The following is a 27031-nucleotide window of genomic DNA, read 5'->3' on the forward strand; positions in this document are numbered from 1 at the left end:
CTGCCGGAGGTGGCCTTCGTAAATGTAAAGAGGAAGGTGCTCTACTCCTACATGGTCCGGTTCCACCAACAGGACACCCTGAGGAGCCACAAGGACCATGCCTGGTGGAAAGCCCTGCCCTGCATCTCTCCGGAAAGGCCTCCCTGGAGGCAAATCTACTCCAGTCCGACGTACAACCGCATTGGCGACCTCGGCTGGAGCATCGCCCACGGCACCGTCACCACCAATGCCTCCCTGGCGCGCTTCACCGACACGTCCCCGGAGTTTCGGTTCTGCGGTAAAGTGGAGACGGTGGTGCACCAATACGTGGAGTGCAAGAGCTCGGACTCGTTGTTCAAGGTCCTGAGAAACACCCTCCTAAGGTTCAGCCTCCAATTCTCCCCGACGGTCCTCATCTTTGGATACCCGAAGGGCGACGGACCCCAACATCTTCAGGGGCTGGTCAACGTGCTCTTCGGCTACGCCAAGCTCGCCATATACAGGGCGAGGAAGGTAGCCCTGGAAGGGCAACGTCCGGCCAGCAGCCTGGGCATCTTCCGCGCTCTGGTCGGAGCCAGGGTGTGGCTGGAGTTCCGCCATGCGCGGCTGACCCACGCCGTGCCGGCCTTCAAGGAGCGGTGGGCGCTGGAGGAGGCCGTGTGCTCGGTGGCAGATGACGGAGAGCTCTGCATGCAGATCTAAGCTACCCGTCGGAGGCCGTTGGACTGTGGGAAGGGCTGCGTGCAGATGCAGCACTTGTCGTAGTTTTAAAGAAAAAAGAGAGCGAGAGAGTGCCAAATGGAGTAGTAAGAGAGGGGGCAGAGAGAGAGGGGGGGCGAAGAGGGGGGTAGAGAGAGAGAGAGGAGAGGCAAAGAGGGGGGTAGAGAGAGAGGGAAGGGGTAAGGAGAGCAAAAAAAACTAATTTTGTTAGGTCTTTCATTTAAAAGGGGGGGGGGGGGGTTTACATAAAGCAAAGCATAAAAAAAAAACAAATGATGAACGGAGCAAAGTGCCGACTACACCGAGCATCTTCTTGTTTCCTCTGATCGTAAAAAAGAGAGAGAGAGCGATGGAGAGAGAGAGCGGCGCAGAGAGCGAAGGAGCCCTTGAGAGAGAGAGAGTGTGGGAAGAGCGTACGGGAATATTTGCGAAAGAGGAAGAGAGAGAGACAGAGTGAAGAAAATAGAGGTTGGACAATATTAGAGAGAAAGGCGGGGTGGAGAGCGAGCTGAGTGGAGGGAGAGCTGCAGGTAGAGAGAGAGGAACGGGAGAACTGTCGGGAGAGACGGGAGAGCGAATCGAGAGAGGAATAGGAGTGCTCTTGAGAGAGAGGGAGAAAGAGAGAAGCAAAGGGAGAGCTTTAATGAAGAGGGGAGAGGGTGGGCGAGCTGCAGATAGTAAAGAGAGATCTGTTGGGAGAAAGCGAAAGGAGAGGGGAAAACATCGAGAGAGGGAAGGTGAAAGGGAGAGCAAGAAATAGGAGAGCGAGAGAGAGCGAGTTGTAGGGAGAGCAAGATAGAGCGAGAGAGAGTGTGAAGGGAAGAGCTGTAAGGAGAGAGAGAGTGAAGGGGAGCGCTGTAGGGAGAGCGAGAGAGAGTGTGAAAGGGAGAGCTGTAGGGAAAGAGAGAGAGAGTGAAGGGGAGAGCTGTAGGGAGAGAGAGAGTGAAGGGGAGAGCTGTAGGGAGAGAGAGAGTGTGTGAAGGGGAGAGCTGTAGGGAGAGAGAGTGTGTGAAGGGGAGAGCTGTAGGGAGAGAGAGAGTGTGTGAAGGGGAGAGCTGTAGGGAGAGAGAGTGTGTGAAGGGGAGAGCTGTAGGGAGAGAGAGAGTGTGTGAAGGGGAGAGCTGTAGGGAGAGAGAGAGTGAAGGGGAGAGCTGTAGGGAGAGAGAGAGTGTGAAGGGGAGAGCTGTAGGGAGAGAGAGAGTGAAGGGGAGAGCTGTAGGGAGAGAGAGAGTGTGAAGGGGAGAGCTGTAGGGAGAGAGAGTGAAAGGGAGAGCTGTAGGGAGAGAGTGTGAAGGGGAGAGCTGTAGGGAGAGAGAGAGAGTGAAGGGGAGAGCTGTAGGGAGAGAGAGAGTGAAGGGGAGAGCTGTAGGGAGAGAGAGAGAGTGTGAAGGGGAGAGCTGTAGGGAGAGAGAGAGTGTGAAGGGGAGAGCTGTAGGGAGAGAGAGTGTGTGAGAGTGAAGGGGAGAGCTGTAGGGAGAGAGAGTGTGAAGGGGAGAGCTGTAGGGAGAGAGAGTGTGAAGGGCAGAACTGTAGGGAGAGAGAGAGTGTGAAGGGGAGAGCTGTAGGGAGAGAGAGAGAGAGAAGGAGAGAGCTGTAGGGAGAGAGAGTGAAGGAGAGAGCTGTAGGGAGAGAGAGTGAAGGGGAGAGCTGTAGGGAGAGAGAGAGAGAGTGAAGGGGAGAGCTGTAGGGACAGAGAGAGAGAGTGAAGGGGAGAGCTGTAGGGAGAGAGAGAGAGTGAAGGGGAGAGCTGTAGGGAGAGAGAGAAAGAGAGTGAAGGGGAGAGCTGTAGGGAGAGAGAGAGAGTGAAGGGGAGAGCTGTAGGGAGAGAGAGAGAGTGAAGGGGAGAGCTGTAGGGAGAGAGAGAGAGAGTGAAGGGGAGAGCTGTAGGGAGAGAGAGAGAGAGTGAAGGGGAGAGCTGTAGAGAGAGAGTGAAGGGGAGAGCTGTAGGGAGAGAGAGAAAGAGAGTGAAGGGGAGAGCTGTAGGGAGAGAGAGAGAGTGAAGGGGAGAGCTGTAGGGAGAGAGAGAGAGTGAAGGGGAGAGCTGTAGGGAGAGAGAGAGAGAGTGAAGGGGAGAGCTGTAGGGAGAGAGAGAGAGAGTGAAGGGGAGAGCTGTAGAAAGAGAGAGAGAGTGAAGGGGAGAGCTGTAGGGAGAGAGAGAGTGAAGGGGAGAGCTGTAGGGAGAGAGAGAGAGTGAAGGGGAGAGCTGTAGGAGAGAGAGAGAGTGAAGGGGAGAGCTGTAGGGAGAGAGAGAGAGAGTGAAGGAGAGAGCTGTAGGGAGAGAGAGAGTGAAGGGGAGAGCTGTAGGGAGAGAGAGTGAAGGGGAGAGCTGTAGGGAGAGAGAGAGAGTGAAGGGGAGAGCTGTAGGGAGAGAGAGAGAGAGAGTGAAGGGGAGAGCTGTAGGGAGAGAGAGAGAGAGTGAAGGGGAGAGCTGTAGGGAGAGAGAGAGAGTGAAGGGGAGAGCTGTAGGGAGAGAGAGAGAGTGAAGGGGAGAGCTGTAGGGAGAGAGAGAGAGTGAAGGGGAGAGCTGTAGGGAGAGAGAGAGAGTGAAGGGGAGAGCTGTAGGGAGAGAGAGAGAGAGTGAAGGGGAGAGCTGTAGGGAGAGAGAGAGTGAAGGGGAGAGCTGTAGGGAGAGAGAGAGAGAGAGTGAAGGGGAGAGCTGTAGGGAGAGAGAGAGTGAAGGGGAGAGCTGTAGGGAGAGAGAGAGAGAGTGAAGGGGAGAGCTGTAGGGAGAGAGAGAGAGTGAAGGGGAGAGCTGTAGGGAGAGAGAGAGTGAAGGGGAGAGCTGTAGAGAGAGAGTGAAGGGGAGAGCTGTAGGGAGAGAGAGAGAGAGAGAGTGAAGGGGAGAGCTGTAGGGAGAGAGAGAGAGAGTGAAGGGGAGAGCTGTAGGGAGAGAGAGAGAGTGAAGGGGAGAGCTGTAGGGAGAGAGAGTGAAGGGGAGAGCTGTAGGGAGAGAGAGAGTGAAGGGGAGAGCTGTAGGGAGAGAGAGTGAAGGAGAGAGCTGTAGGGAGAGAGAGTGAAGGGGAGAGCTGTAGGGAGAGAGAGAGAGTGAAGGGGAGAGCTGTAGGGAGAGAGAGAGAGTGAAGGGGAGAGCTGTAAGGAGAGAGAGAGTGAAGGAGAGAGCTGTAGGGAGAGAGAGTGAAGGGGAGAGCTGTAGGGAGAGAGAGAGTGAAGGGGAGAGCTGTAGGGAGAGAGAGAGAGTGAAGGGGAGAGCTGTAGGGAGAGAGAGTGAAGGGGAGAGCTGTAGGGAGAGAGAGAGAGTGAAGGGGAGAGCTGTAGGGAGAGAGAGTGAAGGGGAGAGCTGTAGGGAGCGCGCCGGGCATCGCCTCTCCGGGGCGGGACGCATGGCGGACGAGTGCACGATGAAGGAAACAAGATGAAGATGAAGCGACGGGGAGGAGGAGGAGGATGCTGGGGATCTGGCTCAACTTGGATTCAACATGTAGCAGCAGCAGCAGCAACATCACACGCGTATACATCGCGAACAATTAACGACGACAACAATATTGATCATTAAAAGAACAACAGGCAACAGAATTCCCGTCATTTCAAACAAAACGAACCCCACGCACGAACCGGGTTTGACCTCAAGTTGAGGTCGCGGTGAAGAGAGAGAGAGAGAGACAGGGGAAGCATTCAGCAGGTGAGCGTGTTTCATTCCCTCAAATGTAACCTACATTTTGTGGTAAATATGGTCATTTAGATACGCGCACACGGTACGATATATGTATAAATGTTAACAAAAATTTGGGAGTTGTTCTGGAGTTGTGTCTGCATTTTGCTCCGCGCATTAACACCACCACCACCACCACCCCGGCTTAGTGCTTTTGAAACGGGTCAAAATGTGAATTCGAATGGCCGGCCACCAGCGTGCGTCCCACATCACGGCGGCATCACCGTGCCGCCCCTGCCCACGTCCTTATCGTTGTTGTCGTTATAATAATAATAATGATGATGATGGTGTGTCGTGTAGCCGTGGTGGTGGTGTTGTTGTGGGGACAATTAAACAGTCGTCCCCCCCCCCCACCCACCCTCTGGAAAGTTCTACAGGCGGCGGGGGCCATCATCACGTCGCGTTCAGATGCTGTAGGGGAAAACGAGCCGCTCCCAGGATGGGTTCCCGCTCACCCGTTGTTTTCCCATTAAAAGAGTGGCATCGCGTGTCGAAGAGACGTCCGGAGAATATATATATTATATACCCACATATGTGTATATGTCTTTTGCTGTCGTGTGTGACACTGCGTTGGCAGCATAAATTATATATATATTTCAAAAAGACTAAAACACATTTGTCAAAAAACACTGCCTTCACGTGAATCAATATGCGTGATTTGCGACGTTTCGGCCAATGGGGCCTTCTTCATAGTTGACAGCAGAGAGACACATTCGTGGCCGGAGCGAGAGGCAGGACCAAATTTATGCGCTCAAACCCCCGCCACCACCCACCGCCCCGAATTGATGACGTGATGGGTTGTGGTGCAGTCGTTGGTGACCCGAATTGGGGCCATGAAATTCATTCGCACGCCACAGGTTTGGTGGATTTGAACGGAGGAAATCAGTTCACCTTGGCCACGTGAATCTGGCATGGCCCCGTTTTGAGACCTCTGAGAGATGGGAGACGGAAGAATTACAAACACAACACCCAGAACCGAGGGCTTAGATCTAAACGCGTGCGCTCAGCAGGACTGGCTAGACGTATCTGACATGGCCATTACGAGACCTTCGAGAGAGAGGGGGAAGAAAACGCAACAGACTCCGGGGATCTGTGGTGCTGCTGGTTCGGTGTCTAGGGACGTGGCCATCGTGAACACATAACATAAACACCCAGCTCCAGGCGCTTGGGGCTCTCCCGATGCTGTTATCTCTGACATAGCCATGATGAACCAATGGCGAGAGAGGAGAGAGTGACACACAACAACCGCCATTCGCCACTAAGTGGCGGTGACGTCACCACGGCGCTTGTGCCAGGCTACGTGCACGTTGAGGCCACGTGAAGTGGCGGAACGCCCGCTGGCAGGAGGGTCACGGGGCAGACCCAGCAGGTGCCACGGGTCGACTGACTGAGACGACTGGACCGATGCACCCCACCTGTGCCCCCTTTACTGTGCCAACTTTTGCTGCGCTTTAGCCACCCGGCGCTCCGATCGTTGTTGTGAGGGTAACACACACACCCATAGCCCCAGGACTTGAAACCCGGTACTCTGTAGTACCGTGTTTGGCTCTGGCTCCGACACGGCCATAGTGAAGCCACGTAGCCACACAACCCCTGTCGTGCGCGCGTGAGCGTTCGTCTTCATTGGGTTCGCGATTAATAGATGGTGGTGGTGGTGGGGGGTTTCATTGATGGTGAAATTGTTTAAACAGCAGCGATTAAGACGCCAACAATTGCTGCCTGACACTCCGTTGAAGCGTGCTAATTGGTGCGCTCGTGTAAACTGTGTGCTGTAAAAAAATACAGTCCTCACATTGCAACGTATGTGTATTGAATAACGTAAAAATCTATATTTTGTTTTACAAGAGAAAATCCTAAACTGAGTCTCAGGACTTTCGATTACAATTGTAGATGTTTGGCAAAATTCCTCGGCCCATCTCTGGATGGCTCCAGTGATCTTTATTGACAATCGGAAAAAAAAAACATAATTCATAATAAAGGTTTTTGGGTTAGATCGCGTTATTTATAAATGTGTCGTAACCCTCCACCACCCGACACGGCCAATCAGCAAAAAAAGTGTCACGTTGACAAAAGACAAATAATTCACTACTTTAGCCCACCGGTGTGTTGAAGAGTGAATCCACAACATTTACAGTTTGAGTACGACGTTTCGCTGGTAAATACATCCAGCATCATCTGGCAATTCGCCAGAATGGTAAAGCCCTCGCTTGCTCCCGGTTTTATATAGAGCAGCAGGGTGACGTCATCATTTAACTCATATCTACCAATTGGTTAATTGTTCAGACACAAGAGGGCGGCTATACAAAACACATAGCTCCGTTGTAACATTACTACATGTGTTATTTTATTTTACCAGGTAAGGCACACCGAGCTGCGATTTAAAGCTCTTTTTGTTCAGAAGCGAACCTGGCCAGTCGCAAACGACAGCTCAACGAAGTGGCTCAATTCATCATCGTCGCGTGGAAATTGATAGCGACCGAATGACTCTAAAGGCCCGACGTTGAGTCTAAACGTGGCAAGGCGCGTTTAAGACCCCGGAGGAAAATCCACCTGTGCGTTTGTTGACTCCACGGCAGTCTCGCCGTGACCATCTTCCCAGCAGGAGAGGTTGCACCCGCTTGTGATACAGCGCTTTGATGGCAAAAGGGGGTTTGTGCATCGCGTAGAGAGATGTCAGCTACCTCGCCTGGTATACAGGAGGCCGGCATGGCGCACGAGGGGGTCGGGGGCCGGCACCACCCACAGCCGCCTTTGTCTCCCCAGTGGCGATGTTTACACACCGCACCGGGTGCTCATTAGAGGCTGAGTAGTCCTAGGGGAAGGCCCAGGAGCGGTTCAGATAATCGTCACTTGGTGTTGACCGTGAGCGGGAATCGAACTCGGGTGGCCGGGTTCGTAGCGCTACGGTAGCGAGATGTTAACTACCTCGCCTGGTATATAGGAGGATCTCGAGGTGCGATCCCAACCCTGACGCTTGCTGTATATTGGGAGTTTGCTGTATCTCTCTCCCCGTGGTCGCGTGGATTTTTCTCCAAGTCCTCCGGTTTTCCCCCTCCACGTTTAGAATCAAACGTCACGCGTCGAGAGTATTTGGCTTCTATAAATGTCCACGTGATGGTAAGCCACTTGGTTGAGCTATCATCGTGTGTGTGGCTCATGTGCAGGGTGTATGAGTGTGTCTGGGACATGTGCAAGGTGTGTGAGTGTGTGTGGGACATGTGCAGGGTGTGTGAGTGTGTGTGGGACATGTGCAGGGTGTGTAAGTGTGTGTGGCTCATGGGCAGGGTGTGTGAGTGTGTGTGGGACATGTGCAAGGTGTGTGAGTGTGTGTGGCTCATGTGCAAGGTGTGTGAGTGTGTGTGGGATATGTGCAGGGTGTGCGTGTGGGCAGGTCGCTTCTCAGTGGTTGGTGCCTTACCCTGTAAAATATTTTTTTTAATATTATTTAGTTTGATGGATCGCGTCGAGAGATCTCCGGTAATGCAGCAGTGCGGATTCGTCATCCCGTCTGTGTATCGCAGCTCTGCGTGCTGTCTGTCACCTTGTGTGTGTGTGCTCCGTGAGGTTTTCTCCTAACACTGCACTGCCCACAACTCCCGACTTCCTCCCGAACGAAACCGAACCAACTTCACTTCGCAAGCAACTGGCCCCAAAGTATCCCAAATGTAGCAAGGGCAGCTCTTGCAAACGAGTCTCGAGACTCACCGAGACCTTTCCTGGGTAAAATAAATTAATGCATTTATAAATGATATATTACAGTCCTGAATTGTTCCCCGTCATCGGAACGTGGATCCCTCATTATCATCATCAGCTGCAGCGTGATCTGCAACAGGTGGACACCTTCTATTACACACAGATACAGTGAGGGAAAAAAGTATTTGATCCCCTGCTGATTTTGTACGTTTGCCCACTGACAAAGAAATGATCGGTCTATAATTTTAATGGTAGGTTTATTTGAACAGTGAGAAACAGAATAACAACAAAAGCATCCAGAAAAAACGCATTTCAAAAATGTTATAAATTGATTTGCATTTTAATGAGGGAAATAAGTATTTGACCCCCGCTCAATCAGAGAGATTTCTGGCTCCCAGGTGTCTTTTATACAGGTAACGAGCTGAGATTAGAAGCACACTCTTAAAGGGAGTGCTCCTAATCTCAGCTTGTTACCTGTATAAAAGACACCTGTCCACAGAAGCAATCAATCAATCAGATTCCAAACTCTCCACCATGGCCAAGACCAAAGAGCTCTCCAAGGATGTCAGGGACAAGATTGTAGATCTACACAAGGCTGGAATGGGCTACAAGACTATTGCCAAGCAGTTTGGTGAGAAGGTGACAACAGTTGGTGCGATTATTCGCAAATGGAAGAAACACAAAAGAACTGTCAATCTCCCTCAGCCTGGGGCTCCATGCAAGATCTCACCTCGTGGAGTTGCAATGATCATGAGAACGGTGAGGAATCAGCCCAGAACTACACGGAAGGATCTTGTCAATGATCTCAAGGCAGCTGGGACCATAGTCACCAAGAAAACAATTCGTAACACACTACGCCGTGGAGGACTGAAATCCTGCAGCGCCCGCAAGGTCCCCCTGCTCAAGAAAGCACATATACATGCCCGTCTGAAGTTTGCCAATGAACATCTGAATGATTCAGAGGACAACTGGGTGAAAGTGTTGTGGTCAGATGAGACCAAAATGGAGCTCTTTGGCATCAACTCAACTCGCCGTGTTTGGAGGAGGAGGAATGCTGCCTTTGACCCCAAGAACACCATCCCCACCATCAAATATGGAGGTAGAAACATTATGCTTTGGGGGTGTTTTTCTGCTAAGGGGACAGGACAACTTCACCGCATCAAAGGGACGATGGACGGGGCCATGTACCGTCAAATCTTGGGTGAGAACCTCCTTCCCTCAGCCAGGGCATTGAAAATGGGTCGTGGATGGGTATCCCAGCATGACAATGACCCAAAACACACGGCCAAGGCAACAAAGGAGTGGCTCAAGAAGAAGTACATTAAGGTCCTGGAGTGGCCTAGCCAGTCTCCAGACCTTAATCCCATAGAAAATCTGTGGAGGGAGCTGAAGGTTCGAGTTGCCAAACGTCAGCCTCGAAACATTAATGACTTGGAGAAGATCTGCAAAGAGGAGTGGCACAAAATCCCTCCTGAGATGTGTGCAAACCTGGTGGCCAACTACAAGAAACGTCTGACCTCTGTGATTGCCAACAAGGGTTTTGCCACCAAATACTAAGTCATGTTTTGCAGAGGGGTCAAATACTTATTTCCCTCATTAAAATGCAAATCAATTTATAACATTTTTGACATGCATTTTTCTGGATTTTGTTGTTGTTATTCTGTCTCTCACTGTTCAAATAAACCTACCATTAAAATTATAGACTGATCATTTCTTTGTCAGTGGGCAAACGTACAAAATCAGCAGGGGATCAAATAGGTTTTTTCCCTCACTGTATATACATTTATACATGGTACATTAGAGTCCTGCATTGGTCAAGGATAGACGGGTCCCCGCCATCGGAATGTGGATCCATCATGAGCTGAAGCTTGATCTGCAACAGGTGGACACGTGCCGTCTCGCACAGCAGCGACACTGGCGGCTTCAAAACAGCAACCACAGCGACCGCTGCGGTAATAACCCCCTGAACCCCTCGCCCCGGACTCAAACCCTGACCCACAGAGAACGCCGGGGAATCGCGTCCTTCACCTCCACCATCAACTGCCACGAACCACCACCACCATCACCAACCTCCTTCACCATCACCAACCTCCTCCATCACCATCACCAACCTCCTCCATTATCACCAACCTCCTCCATCACCATCACCAACCTCCTGCTCCATCACCACTACCATCACCTCCACCATCACCACCACCATCACCACCACCATCACCAACCTCCTCCCCCATCCTCCTCCATCACCATCACCAACCTCCTCCACCATCACCAACCTCCACCATCACCAACCTCCTCGTCCACCATCACCAACCTCTTCCACCATCACCAACCTCCACCATCACCAACCTCCTCCCCCATCCTCCTCCATCACCATCACCAGCCTCCTCCTCCACCATCACCAACCTCCACCATCACCAACCTCCTCCCCCATCCTCCTCCATCACCAACCTCCTCCTCCGCCATCACCAACCTCCTCCATCACCAACCTCCTCCATCACCATCACCAACCTCCTCCACCACCATCACCACCACCATCACCAACCTCCTCCTCCTCCTCCACCATCACCAACCTCCCCCAGCCGAGGAGTCTCGGGGCATCGACTGCAGACGAGGGCGGCGTCATGAGCGGCGGTGAGCGCCGGACTGCAGGCAGCCGTCCATGATGTCTTACGTGCAGGTGCGTGCGTGCACGCGCGCGTCTGTGCCCACACTAGGGAGACAAAGGCGGCCGGGCGTGGTGCTGGCCACCCCCCAAACCCCTTTTCCCCCTCGTGCGCCGTGCCGGCCTTCGATAATAACACTTGCCCGCCCCCCCCCCCCCGCCAACAGTCTGTCGAGGCTATACGGGGGATCTTTGTCTTTGTGTGGACCCACACTAGGGAGGCAAAGGCGGCCGGGCGTGGTGCTGGCCACCCACCACCCCCTCGTGCGCTGTCCCGGCCTTCGTAGGTGCTGCTACTCGCTAACAGCACTTGCCCCCCCCAAAAAGTCTGTTAAGGCTACACGGGGAGTCTGTCTTTGTTTGTATCGCCACTGGGGAGACAAAGGCGGCCGGGCGTGGTGCCGGCCACCCACCGCCTCGTGCGCCGTGCCGGCCTTCGTAGGCGCTAACAGCACTGTCAAGGCGGTCCTCCACTCCTAGGTCGACTCAGCCCTAAACGTGGTGAGCGTAAACATCACCACCGGCTATAGGAGGTGTTAGTCTTTGTGTTGTTATTCTCTGCTTGCTGCGTCCATCATCACCGTCATCATCGGTCACGGTCAATCCACCGCCGGATGAAATCCTCTCGAAGCCGCCGTCACCTGTAGCGTGAACGCGTGCGCGTGCACGTGCGTGCGCGCGTGCGCGCGTTCACGTGCGTGCGTGCCGCGTTGCAACTTAATAGGTGCTCGCTAAATACAAAGTTAATTTGTCTTTCCGCTGTGTAGCCTTACGACAGAGTGCTGGGGGCAAGTGCTGTTAGCGAGCGGCGATCTGTGCAGGGGTTGGGTGGGTGGTCAATACCACGCCCGGCCGCCTTTGTCTCTCCAGTGCTGATGTTTACACGCCGCAACAGGTGCGCGATGATTTAAGGCTGAGTCGACCTGGGGGAGATCCTCAGGACCGGTTCAGATAATCGTCACTTGGTGTTGGCCGTGAGCGGGAAATCGAACTCGGGTCGCCGGGTTCGTAGCGCAGCGCGCTGACCGCTGCACCACCGCTCCCCACAGACGACAGAGACGACAGAGACAAAGATCCCCCGTATAGCCGTCAACTGTTGGGGCAAGTGCAGTTAGCGAGTAGCGCCTATGAAGGGCGGGACGGCACAGACGACACACACACAGACTACAAATACATAGACGACACACACACACAGTAGACACACACACAGACGACATACACACACAGACGACACACACACACAGACGACACACACACACACACAGACGACACACACAGACGACACACACAGTAGACACACACAGACGACACACACAGTAGACACACATACACAGACGACACACACAGACGACACACAAGTAGACACACACACAGACGACACACACACAGACGACACACACAGTAGACACACACACACAGACGACACACACAGTAGACACACACAGACGACACACACAGTAGACACACACACAGACGACACACACAGTAGACACACACAGTAAACACACACAGACGACACACACACACAGACGACACACACACAGACGACACACACAGACGACACACACAGTAGACACACACAGACGACACACACAGTAGACACACACACAGTAGACACACACACACACAGACGACACACACAGACGACACACACAGACACACACACAGACGACACACACAGTAGACACACACAGACGACACACACACAGTAGACACACACACAGACGACACACACAGACGACACACACAGTAGACACACACACAGACGACACACACAGACGACACACACACAGACGACACACACAGTAGACACACACAGTAGACACACACACAGACGACACACACAGTAGACACACACACAGTAGACACACACAGACGACACACACACAGACGACACACACAGTAGACACACACACAGTAGACACACACACAGACGACACACACAGTAGACACACACATAGACGACACACACATTAGACACACACAGTAAACACACACAGACGACACACACACACAGACGACACACACACAGACGACACACACAGACGACACACACAGTAGACACACACAGACGACACACACAGTAGACACACACACAGACGACACACACAGTAGACACACACACAGTTGACACACACACAGTAGACACACACAGACGACACACACACAGTAGACACACACAGTAGGCACACACAGACGACACGCACAGTAGACACACACACAGTAGACACACACAGACGACACACACACAGTAGACACACACAGACGACACACACAGACGACACACACACAGACGACACACACACAGTAGACACACACAGACGACACACACAGTAGACACACACAGACGACACACACAGACGACACACACACAGACGACACACACACAGTAGACACACACAGACGACACACACAGACGACACACACACAGACGACACACACACAGACGACACACACAGACGACACACACAGTAGACACACACAGACGACACACACAGTAGACACACACACAGACGACACACACAGTAGACACACACACAGTTGACACACACACAGTAGACACACACAGACGACACACACACAGTAGACACACACAGTAGGCACACACAGACGACACGCACAGTAGACACACACACAGTAGACACACACAGACGACACACACACAGTAGACACACACAGACGACACACACAGACGACACACACACAGACGACACACACACAGTAGACACACACAGACGACACACACAGTAGACACACACAGACGACACACACAGACGACACACACACAGACGACACACACACAGTAGACACACACAGACGACACACACAGACGACACACACACAGACGACACACACAGTAGACACACACACAGACGACACACACAGACGACACACACAGACGACACACACAGTAGACACACACACACAGACGACACACACAGTAGACACACACAGACGACACACACAGTAGACACACACAGTAGGCACACACAGACGACACACACACAGACGACACACACACAGTAGACACACACAGACGACACACACAGTAGACACACACAGACGACACACACAGACGACACACACACAGACGACACACACACAGTAGACACACACAGACGACACACACAGACGACACACACACAGACGACACACACACAGACGACACACACAGACGACACACACACAGACGACACACACAGACGACACACACAGACGACACACACAGACGACACACACAGTAGACACACACAGTAGACACACACACAGACGACACACACAGTAGACACACACACAGTTGACACACACACAGTAGACACACACACAGACGACACACACAGTAGACACACACACAGACGACACACACAGACGACACACACAGTAGACACACACACAGACGACACACACAGTAGACACACACACAGTGGACACACACAGACGACACACACAGACGACACACACAGTAGACACACACACAGACGACACACACAGTAGACACACACACAGACGACACACACACAGACGACACACACAGTAGACACACACACAGACGACACACACAGACGACACACACAGACGACACACACAGTAGACACACACACAGACGACACACACAGTAGACACACACACAGACGACACACACACAGACGACACACACAGTAGACACACACACAGTAGACACACACAGACGACACACACAGTAGACACACACACAGACGACACACACAGTAGACACACACAGACGACACACACAGACGACACACACAGTAGACACACACACAGACACGTGCACGGTAAACAGAAGAGGTGGGGGGGGGGGTGACGCGCCTCTCCTCCGTGGTGATGTTATCTCGTCACCATGGCGACCGGAGCACACGGGAGCGAGAGGGGGGGGGGCGATTGGGTCGAGATAAATGATGGAGAGCGAGGGGAGAGGTGCAGCCGGAGGGAGAGAGATGGAGCTCGTGGTGGTGGTGCTATGGGACACTGGGCAGAGAGAGATGGGGCTCCTGGTGATGGTGGTGGTGCTAAGGGGCACTGGGCAGAGGGAGAGAGATGGAGCTCGTGGTGATGGTAGTGCTATGGGACGCTGGGCAGAGAGAGAGATGAACAGGGGGAACATAGACACGGAGTAGGGAGAGAGGGGGTAGAGAGAGAGGGAAGGGGTAAGCAGGAGCAGAGCGTGAAATCTTTCGTGAAATCTTTCATTTAAAAATGGGGGTGGGGGGGGGGCACATAAAGCAAAGCATAAAAAAACAAAAAAACCGAAATGATGGCGGCGAGACAGAGAGAGAGAGGTGGGGAGAGAGAGGGCAGAGCGAGAGAGAGAGAGAAAAACAAAATGCAAATTGAGAAAACCGTGAGAAAGAGAGTGGGGAGGGAGGGAGGTAGAAAGGAGTGAGGTTGGAAGGGAAACATGGAGAGAGAGAGAGAGAACGAAGTGGGGGGGTGGACAGAGAGTGAGTGGAAAAGATGAGGGGAGGAGGGAGTGGGGTTATGAGAGAAGGCGACAGCGGACGGACGAGAGAGAGGGGGATGAAGAGAGACGGGGTGGGCGAGGGAGAAATGGATAGGGAAGGCGATAAAGAGAGAGATCAACTGAGCACGTCGATAATGGGACACCGATGATCAGACAGAGGTGCACGCTTCAACCGTGTTCGCATCATCAACATCATCACCACCAACATCATCACTATCATCATCAACATCATCATCGTGACTGCAGGGATCATAATCTTGGTTCTTTCGGTAAAGCCACGTAGAAGGGAAACAATTAAATAATAAAAATGTCATCAACATCATCACCAACATCATCACCATCACCAACGTCATCAACATCATGAGCATCACCATCATCAACATCATCACCACCAACATCACCAACATCATCACCAACATCATCATCACCATCATCAACATCATCACCAACATCATCATCACCAACATCATCAACATCATGAACATCACCATCATCACTATCAACATCACCACCGTGTCCTGGTGTTTGTCTGTGGTGTGCACACACTCGTGTGTGGAGGTGCGTGCGTGTGTCTGTGCACAAGTGATGCGGCCATAACCACGCCCGGCCGCCTTTGTCTCCCCAGTGCTCACATCTATATATGTCACGCAGTTTGGTCGTGGTGGTGGTGCTGTTTGTGAACGTCACGGGGAGCGGTGGCGCAGCGGTTAGCGCACTCCGCTACGAACCCGGCGACCAGCGTTCGATCCCCTCCCTCGCGGCCAGCGTCAGTGGGAAATATTTGAACCGCCCCTGGGTCTCCCCTAGGTCAACTCAACCTTAAAAGGGTAGCTACGTGTGAAAACACAGGCACTCAGGAGACAACGGCGGATGGGCGTGATGCTGGCCACCCACCCCCTCGTGTGCCCTACCGGCCTTCTTCACAGCTGCTCCGCACGAACAGCACTTTGCCCCTAAACAGCATGTTAATAGGCTATACGGGGGATATTGGTTCGTCAAAAGTGGATTGAAGGTCAAAGGTGGCCCAGTGTAGCATGGCACGGTTTGCATCGGCGACACCACCACCGTTATTATTGAATCATTGCAACTTAATGGGTGCTCGCTAACAGCATGCGCCCGAATTGTGCGGCCATCACCTAACAATTGTTGACCTGTCTCTCTTTCTCTCTCCCCGTGTCCCTCCCTCTCTCTCTCTTCCCAACCACCCTCTCAAAGGACAGTTGGACCCTAGAGATGGGGTGAGAGTACGTATACACACACGTCACACACACACACCAACACGTCATACACACACACACCAACACGTCACACACACACCAACACGTCACACACACCAACACGTCATACACACGTGACACACACACACACACCAACACGTCATACACACACCAACACGTCACACACAGACTTGATTCGAAGCTTTCGTGACTGCAAGAATTACTCTTTTTTTTTTCGGTTAAGTCACGTATAAATAAAAATAATAAAATAACAATAGCGTACGACGTTTCGGTTGCAACACAAGCAGCCATCATCAGGTACAGAAGAGCTAAATTTACGAGAGAGAGGAAACACATAACCCCAGATGTATATACAGACACCCAAGTAGGGGGGAACTAACACAGATACAACAGGGGACACTGAGAGAGAAGCATACCCAACAGACAGGGTTTAGCAAAATTTGGAAACCATATAAAGCAACACAGACGGTCGGTCAAAACACAATTAACGCATAGTCTGGTTGATTACGCTATTTCAAAGATTGTTAAATTGCAAGTTAAGTATGAAATTTAAAATACAGACCGCGCACACACACATAGACATCCAAGTAGAGTGAACCAGCACAGACACGCACACAGTGAAGTCGCCTTAAATAGGCAGAGAAGGTGAGGCTGAGAGACAATGGGACAAATTAGCATGAGGTATGCATGGAGCAAAGGGGGCGCGGCAGCACACACTAGGAAACACCAAGGCCCACACACAGGCAGAGACAGCACAGAGACACAAATCCAAGCCAAGACACAAAGGCAGATGCACAAGCAGAGACAACACAAAGACACAGACCTCATACCTCCCCGTAGAGGTGGTTCAGACTTGATTCGAAGCTTTCGTGACTGCAAAAATTAATCACACACACACACACCAACACGTCACACACACCAACACGTCACACACACCAACACGTCACACACACACAAACACGTCACATACACACCAACACGTCACACACACACCAACACGTCACACACCAACACGTCACACACACACCAACACGTCACACACACACACCAACACGTCACACAAACCAACACGTCACACCACCACCAACACGTCACACACACCAACACGTCACACCACCACCAACATGTCACACACACACCAACACGTCACACACACACACCAACAAGTCACACACACACACCAACACGTCACACCACCACCAACACGTCACACACACACCAACACGTCACACACACACACCAACACGTCATACACACACACCAACACGTCACACACACACACCAACACGTCACACACACACCAACACGTCACACACACACACACCAACACGTCACACACACACCAACACGTCACACACACCACCACCAACACGTCACACACACACACCAACACGTCACACACACACACCAACACGTCACACACACACCAACACGTCACACACACCACCACCAACACGTCACACACACACACCAACACGTCACACACACACCAACACGTCACACACACACCAACACGTCACACACACACACACCAACACGTCACACACACACCAACACGTCACACACACCAACACGTCACACACACCAACACATCACACACACCACCACCAACACGTCACACACACACACCAATACGTCACACACACACACCAACACGTCACACACACACCAACACGTCAACAACAACCACCATTCGCCACTAAGTGGCGGTGACGTCACCACAACGCTTGTGCCAGGCTATGTGCACCTTGAGGCCACGTGAAGTGTCGAACGCCCACTGGCAGGAGGTCACGGGGCAGACCCAGCAGGTGCCACGGGTCGACTGACTAAGATGACTGAGACGACTGGCTGATGCACCACCTGTGCCCCCTACTGTCCCAACTTGCTGTGCTTTAGCCACACGGTGCTCCGCTCGTTGTTGTGAGCATCGCTCCTCTGCCCTCCATTGTTGTTGGAGGGCGACTGCCTCCAACTGCCTAGTAGCGTCCTTCACGAGCCTCCTCCACAGAGGCCGATCTTGACACCACTGGTACCAGTCATCGGCAAGTCCACTCAGCTCCACATCCTCCTGTACCACATCACTCCATCTCTTCTCTAGCCCATGCCGCGCCCGTTTAGCCCCCTCTATCCGGCTGAACAAAAGCTGTTTAGGCATGCGGTGGCTGGGCATGCAGGCTACATGACCCAGCCAACGCAGCCTTGCCTGCCGGCGGAGCTCACCAATGGGACTTTGTCCACATCTTTCAAGGATTTGTGAGCTCCTCACACAATCCAGCCTGGTTAAACCCAGGATGGATCGTAGGCAGGCCATCCTAAATGTTTCTAACCGGCGAAGATGTTCCATTAGGGAGGTCCACGTTTCGCAAGCGTCGAGAAGGGAGGGAATGACCGTGGCCGAGAAGACCTGAAACTTTGTGTGGAGCGACAGACCAGGTAGCTTCCACACAGCATTACGCAACCAATTAAAAGATAATGCCGCTCGACTGATTTGGAGTGAGACCTCTGCTGTTAAACCTGGAGCTGGTCATGAGCACACTGCCTAGGTATGGGAAACTCTCCACTCTCTCCACAACTGCCCCATCACCAATTGGGAGTTGTGGGGGTGAAATGTCCGATGGTACAAAATACCCAGGCAGGTGCTTAGTTTTGGTGGGGCTGATGGTAAGGCCCCACCTGTTAGTGGCAAGCTCCAGATTCAGCAGCAACGCCTCCAACTTCTCCTCTGAGTGACCAGAAATTACTAGATCATCGGCATACATAACGTGGTTGACCAATAGGGAGCCATCCCTTGACAGCACGCAGGCATCGATCAGCTTCCCATTGTATCTGTACCAGATGGAAATTCCTCCAGTACAGCCATCCAAAGCTTCACGAACTACGTGGTCGAAATAGATGTTAAATAATGTGGGAGCCAGAGGACATCCCTGTCGCACTTCAAGGTGAACAGGAAATGACTCCGACTCCCAGCCACGTAGTTTTACCCGGGCCCGCTCACCATCATGAAGGTCCTAAATGATCGTAAGCAGCGGGTCAGGGACTCCGAACGCACGAAGAACAATCCAGAGCCCAGGCCTACTGATGGTGTCATAGGCCTTGACTAGGTCAATAAAGTAGAGATGTAGGTCTTGTTGGAATTCTCTACACCTTTGCTGTAGCAGATGGACAGAAAATATAGCATCTGTGCAGGACCGCCCTTTCCTAAAACCACATTTGGGCTCCGCAAGCCTCTCATCAGCGTGCCTAGCAAGGCGATGTTGAATAATCCTTGCCAGAACCTTTCCCGGCACACTGAGGAGTGAGATGCCCCTGTAGTTGTTACAGTCTGTGCGGTCCCCCTTCTTAAAGAGGGGGACCACCAGGGCATCCTTCCAATCCTGCGGAACCCGGCCAGTGGTCCAGACTATTGTTATGATGTCATATAGGGCAGTCTGTGCACAAATGCCACTCTCCCTCAGCATTTCGCTTGGGAGATCATCTCTGCCCGGTGCCTTACCTGGTCTCAGGCTCTGGATCGCCTTCAGTACTTCCTCGGCAGATGGCACCTCAGCCAGCCACTCACAGGGGGTGACTTCTTCCAATATTTGAGGCACCGCAACCTCAGCAGGGTCATCCCCACTTTGTCCTACGATGTTTTCCAGGCTGAGGGATTTCCCCTCCCCCAGGACCTCACAGAAATGCTCAGCAAATCTGCAAACCTGTTCCTGGGGGTCAGAGCTTGGATCACCGTTCTTTCCCCTAATGATGGTAATAGGTGTGGCGCTGCAGGTTACTTTTTTAATGGAATTAAAGAGCGATTTGTGATCGCGGGCCATTGAGGCAGACACCATCTCCTCAGCAACCCGCGACCACCACCCATCCTTGCAGTGCCTCACGGCTTTCCGAACGTCCAAGCGAAGGCTGCAGTAAGCCTTTTCATTCTCTGACGTGGGATTCTGTAGCCGATGAGAGTGGGCCTGTCGCTTTTTCTCAAGCAGCCTGAACAGCACCTCTGTCAGCCAGGGTCTCTGAGAAGGTCTGGACCGTGTACCCAAAGCTGCCATTGCAGTTGCATGAGTCACAGTCCTAAACCTCACCCATTTACCCTCGACATCAGGAGGAGTGGGGGACGATGCCAACCTTAGCTGCAAGCGATGATTAAATTGTTGCTTGCAACTTTCATCAGCTAGCTGAGACCATGCCATTATGGGTTTGAATGTGGTCCTGGGTGTACACCCACCACCGGAGTGGAATAATGGCAGGCGCATCTTACAGATGACTAGTCGATGGTCAGTAGGCAGATCAGCTCCACGGTAGGTCCTGGTGTCAAGGACATGGGCCCGCATCTGCTGTTCCATCACTATGTAGTCCAGCAGATGTTCTTACTTCGACCCGGCATGTATCCATGATGTTGTGTGGATGCTCCGATGCCATAACAGCGTGTTGGTAATTACAAGCCCATGGGCTGCACAAAAATCTAGCAGCCTCCTACCGTTGTTATTGAGCTGATCCTTCCAATCACTCCAGACCAGGTGTCAGCATCATGACCAACTCGGGCATTGAAGTCACCCAACAAGATCGCTCTATCCCGAGGGGCCACTTTAGCTCGCACCTGTAACAGGAGGTCATAGAAGGCATCTGACTCATCGGCCTTGCCTGCATCCCTCCACGGATGTTCTTCTTCGGTCGGGGCATAAGTAACCACGACCACCACTCCTCGCCTCCGGTTGATGGGAAGGCGAGCCCAAAGTAGCCTGGGGCTTACAGCTCCCCACACCTCACCGCCACGCTCCCACGCCCCCTTCATTCTTTTGTTCAGAAGAAGAGCCACTCCCTGTTATTTGGCAGTCTCCTACCCCGAGTAGAGGATTGTCCACACCTCCTGAATATCACAGAGATCCAGGTGGTACCGGTCCAGCTCCCGACAGAGAAGTGGCAGCCTCTCCTCCGCAGTTAGCGTTCGAACATTCCACGTGGCCACCCGTAGTGTTTTTGTTTCTGGAGGAGCCCCGAGGGTTGAGATTCAATCTCCTGCCTCTGCCAAATTTGGGGTTTGGCCAGGAGACGAACATCAACCTGCGGCTCCGGAGCCGCTTTGCTGATTTTTCTTGAAATTAGAAAAAAATGTAAATGGCTCCTCCTTGTTATTCTTATTGCCGACCCTTGAGCATGCAAATCCAGTTCACCATGGGTGTCCCAGTTCACCATGGAAATTCAGTTCACAATGGAAGTCCAGTTTACCATGTAAGTCCGTTTTACCATGGGAGTCCGGTTTACCATGGAAGTCCAGTTCACCATGGAAATCCAGTTCACCATGGAAATCCAGTTTACCATGGGAGTCCAGTTCACCATGAAAGTCCAGTTCACCATGGAAGTCCAGTTTACCATGGGAGTCCAGTTCCCCATGGAAGTCCAGTTCACCACGGAAATCCAGTTCACCATGGAAATTCAGTTTACCATGGGAGTCCAGTTCACCATGGAAGTCCAGTTCACCATGGTAGTCTAGTTTACCATGGACGTCCAGTTCACCATGGAAGTCCAGTTCACCATGGAAGTCCAGTTTACCATGGAAGTCCAGTTCACCATGGAAGTCTAGTTTACCATGGACGTCCAGTTCACCATGAAAGTCTAGTTCACCATGGAAATCCAGTTTACCATGGGAGTCCAGTTCACCATGGAAGTCCAGTTCACCATGGAAGTCCAGTTCACCATGGAAGTCCAGTTTACCATGCAAGTCCAGTTTACCATGGGCAACCTGTGTCCCCAGAGCCGCATGGGGCTCATCAAGGACTGTTTCATCACTTTATATATTAAGGACCCACCCTCTCGTATTCACCACGTGGCATTGCGGCTCTTGAAGTATTGGGGGTTATTTTTCACCAAATTCTAGAAAAAACGCAAGGCAGGTGTGGACAAGAGATCATTTAATCAGAAGCAGAAGAATCTTTATTTAGACTAGAGGAGGAATTCGATGCGCCATGAAGTTCTTATTTCACAGATGTCCAGTCGGGGCAGGTCAGAAAGTTAAAATGACAGACAATACAAAAACACATGACAGGAGTGGAAAGTCTGGAACAGTTAAAGCAAGTCGCGAAAATAAAAAAAATAAAATGAATTGAGTATATAAGTACAAATAGTAAACGTTTTTCAATTCCTGCCAATTTTTCAACACTAAATGCAAGCTTGGGCAAGGCAGAAAAACAACAACAGCAACAACAACAGCAGTCCCAGATCACAGCAAGACAACAACAACCACAACCACAACAGCACAATCCCCCCGGGTAAAATTGAAGAGCGTAAATCTTAGAAGAAGTTCTGCGAAAAGAGGCTTCCCAAGGGCCGCTCTCCGACACGGTCTCATGCAAGACTGTGCGAGAATGGCGTCTCGCGACACAACTGGGATCAAAGACGTCTTTAACAACAGCTCAGAGTAACTTCCCGGTAGTCTCTCGATTATCCATTATACGCGTGCTCAGCGATAATAACACTCGGCCCGCAAAGTGTACAGCAGCAGTGACACGCCAATCAACGTCAGTCAAACTGCGCCCACTGTGTGTAGAGATATTGCAACTACTGTACTGTAGAGCGATCACGTGGATTTCGGATTAACTGGAGCGACATATTTGTTGGTTTAAGCACGTGACTTGTCGTAAAGATTTCCAAGAATAACAATATATAACTGTTTTTAGATTACTAATTTGGGCTTAAGGGAAAGTCTCAGGTGCGCGGTCAATCCGCAAATCGGATAAACCGCATGATGATAATCGAGAGTCTACCGCAGTAAATGTTCCCCGTGGCTCTCACTCCATTTACGCTAATGAACGGTAACGCGATCAAATTGTCCTTATAAGCTGCGAGGCCCTCCGTCATTCCACCACAAACGAGATTGCGCGTGCACACACACACACGTGTGTGTGTGTGTGTGCGCAACGGGCGTCCGCGTGTCGATTTCGAATTGACAGCCCGTGAATCACGCGGGCCCCCCTCTCTTGCACGAGAGGGCTCATCACCGAGGCTCGAGACTTTGTTCGCTCGAAGACGTTTCCTGCTCCGTCGCGATGTTCGGCCGATTCCACTCACGGGAACGCGGTTTGCCTGCGGGAGACGGAAACCGGAGTGGCCGCAGAAGAACAATTGCTCGCGAGGGGGATAACACTCAAAGCTCCACACACATGGATCCTTGAATCCATTGCTGTACTTTGCCATCTCCCCCGTACACCTCCCCAGCCCAAGCCTACGACACCTGGGGTATTCTCATTTCGTACGGCAAGGTGATGCGAGCCACGTTACATTCATCAGGCGCGCCTCCATAACCTCCTTCCGTTCTTCTCTTGAAGCCTCACCTCCTTCGCCCATTCTCGTCCTCTTCCCTCACCTCGCCCCCCTTTCACCCCTTCCCATCCCAGCCCTAACCTTTCGTGATCCCTAAGCATCCCTCTATCGCTGTCACTCAATCCTCAACCCTTGTAGCCACGCCCCTGCCATCCAAGTCATTCTATTCTGTTAACGTTTTTCTTTTTTTCAAACTGTGTCGAGCGCCTTGGCCATGAGCTGGAACCGAACTCAGGTTTGCCGGGGTTCGTCGCGCTAACCGCTGCGCCACCGCTCCCCGCAATACGGCAGAACGCTCGCTCGCTCGGCTGGCTTGCAGTAGTTGATTATCAGCGTAAGGCACTACCACCGGAGTATACGTTACCGCCTGTTCATAATAAATCCCAAGTATAATTGTACCCTACGTTCCTAAAATCCTACGAATGGTTGTCGAACAAAACGAGGGGCAGATGGATGTGACGTGCCCAAAAAATACCCGGGGGAGCGTTCGGGACTGGTTCCGTCTGAAAGTACAGCACTCTAAACAGCAAATAAAAGTTTGATTGTAAAGAGCGCTGTTCACACGTTCAGCATCACGGGGAGCTCTACGGGATGGTCCAGATGTCTCGCGTCCCCCAATGAATGATAACTGCATATTCTCTGCACACGCTCAGCTGTATGTTGATTAACTGTGAATCGCCCAACCAATAATAGGTTCTGAAATGTATCAAATTAACATGCTCCATTGTAACTTATGACTACATTAAACCCCCCCCCCTACTCTTGTTTTCGGATCTGATGGGACCACAGTGATGACATCACCTTTACCTCCTCTATTTAAGACCGAAATATTGTAGGAGGACTTTCTTCACAACTCAGGCTGTCGCCTGATGAGGCTGGTTGTAATTGCTGGCTAAACGTCACAGTACTCGAATTGTAAATGTTCGTGGGTTTACTCTCCAACACACCGGTGTGCTGAAGTAGTAACGAATTGGCACGTTTTGTTTACATGACAAACCTTACTAGTTGGCTGTGTCGGGTGGTGGCGGGTTTAACGACACATTTATATTTAAGTGATCTAAACCCCCAACCTGTATTATGGATAATATTGGTCGTGAAAGCCTAATACGTATTAAACTGACCCCCAATTAATATTGACTCCAAACTTTTTGTTTCCTTTGCATATTAATTTCTCTTTTAAATAAACCTTCCTTTAAAAAAGTATAATTAAGGTTTAGAGAATTAAATGGGGGGGGGAATCACAAGACATCTGGACCAGCCCCCGTAGTATAAAAACAAAACCTCATTTGACAATCAGGAGGAGCAAGCTAAATCGAACATGTTTCTTCATTAAATTTCGATTGTGGCACTGACAGTGTCTTCCCCCCCCTCCCTCCTCCATTGATTCTTCCATCTGCTACGACTGCATATGATGGGCAAGTGCTGTTAGCGAGCACCTATTAAGGCCGGCATGGCACAAGAGGGGGGTGGGTGGTCAGCACCACGCCCGGCCGCCTTTGTCTCCCCAGGGGCGATGATCACTACACACCACACCAGGTACTCATTTGAGGCTGAGTCGACCTAGGGAAGGTCGAGGACAGGTTCAGATAGTCGTCACTGGTATTGGTCGTGAACGGGAATTGTACTCGGGTCGCCGGGTTCGTAGCGCCACGGTGTCTAGGAGATGTTAACTCCCTCGCCTGGTGTGCAGGAGGTCGTGGGTTTGATCCCGACCTGACGCCTGCTGCTGCTGTATATTTGGAGTTTGCGTGTCTCTCTCTCATCATCATCACGGTGTCTAGGAGATATTAACTCCCTCGCCTGGTATGCAGGAGGTCGTGGGTTCGATCCCTACCCTGACGCCTGCTGCTGCTGTATATTTGGAGTTTGCGTGTCTCTCTCTCATCATCATCACGGTGGCTAGGAGATGTTAACTCCCTCGCCTGGTATGCAGGAGGTCGTGGGTTTGATCCCGACCTGACGCCTGCTGCTGCTGCTGTATATTTGGAGTTTGCGTGTCTCTCTCCTCTTGGTCACGTGGACTTTTCTCGGGGATCCTCCGGTTTTTCCCTCCACATTGAGAATGGACATCAACGCGTTCAGACTATTTGGCTGATATAAATTTCCACGCGATGATAAAGCCACTTCCTTGAGCCATCATTTGTGACCAGGTCGCTTCTAGAAAAAAAGAGCCACGCGGAGCTCAGTGGGCCTTACCTGGTAAAATGAGAAGAAAGAAAAATGAGCGGCGCGGCATGCTAACCGCTCCCCACACACGCTCGCACGCGCGCGCAGGGTGTGCCGTCTCGCGTGGCCGAGCTGCTCCGGCGCCGCTGGAGCTGCCCACAGTCCTGGAGCCGCTGCTGGAGCCGCTGTTGGGCAGCGCTGTGCTCCTGCCTGGAGCCGAGCCACGACCAGGAGGAGGTGCAGATCCTGGGCCCCTTCCCCGCGCCCACTCCGCCCTGGCTGTGAGTCCCACACAGAGCCACCTCCTGAGTGGGGGGGGGGGGGGGTGGTGAGCGCATTCACAGTGTACCCGACAACACTGGCACGGTCCACCACACTGACGCGCCCTCGGGCTCCGTGTCTCCGCTCGCGCTCCCGTTGCGCAGGCTGGAGGAGCGCGATGGCGACGCGGAGGCCATGGTCGTGTCGGCGCACGCTGCCCCCCCGGCTGCCGCCAGGGACGGCCCCGCCAGGACAACGTCGCTATCGTCGTCGTCGTCGTCGTCGATGTCGTCGTCGCGAGTGCCCTCCTCCTACAGCCTCGCTAGCCGCAGAGTCTCCGGTAAGGTCTGGCACCCCCACCCACCCCGTAGATGTCAAAATATTTCCCGAAAAAATTCCGGCGGCTTTCGTCCGCCTTGCTGAAGCTCAAGACTGGAAACATGAACAACCTTTTTTTTATTTAAAGCTTTCGTGACTGCAGGGATTCATATTCTTGGTTCTTTCAGTAAAGTCACGTAGAAAGGAAACAATAAAATAATAAAAATATAAAACAATATTGTTTTTATATTTTTATATTGTTTTATATTTTTGAATTGTTTTATATTTTTATTATTTTATTGTTTCCCTTCTACGTGACTTTACCGAAAGAACCAAGAATATGAAGAACCTTGTTCACAACTTCGGCAGATCTGCCCGATGAAGCTGGTTGTAATCGCCGGGATTTATTCTCGCGACACGCAGGCAGTGTGCCAATCGGCATGTTTCGTTCAAATGGCAAACTAACTAACTTCACAATTCCTTTTTTTTATTTTACCAGGTGAGGCCCACTGAGCTACGTGGCTCCTTTTCAGAAG

At 51.9% G+C, this 27031-nt stretch overlaps 1 protein-coding gene across 1 annotated transcript in view; it reads left to right on the plus strand.

Moving 5' to 3' along the window:
* Nucleotides 1–965: 965 nt before the first annotated feature.
* The window catches only part of LOC142929857 (synaptotagmin-17-like), a 39852-nt gene continuing 13786 nt past the window's right edge, over nucleotides 966–27031 (plus strand). Inside the window, 5 exon segments of the mRNA XM_076071961.1 lie at nucleotides 966–4339; nucleotides 10064–10739; nucleotides 16425–16448; nucleotides 26025–26197; nucleotides 26342–26517. Coding sequence (XP_075928076.1) covers nucleotides 10722–10739; nucleotides 16425–16448; nucleotides 26025–26197; nucleotides 26342–26517 — 391 coding nt within the window. The 5' untranslated portion in view covers nucleotides 966–4339; nucleotides 10064–10721.

Source organism: Petromyzon marinus, chromosome 3 (genome assembly GCF_048934315.1).
Source record: "Petromyzon marinus isolate PM22_M1 ecotype Great Lakes invasive population chromosome 3, UKy_Petmar_22M1.pri1.0, whole genome shotgun sequence".
Taxonomy (NCBI): Eukaryota; Metazoa; Chordata; class Hyperoartia; order Petromyzontiformes; family Petromyzontidae; genus Petromyzon; species Petromyzon marinus.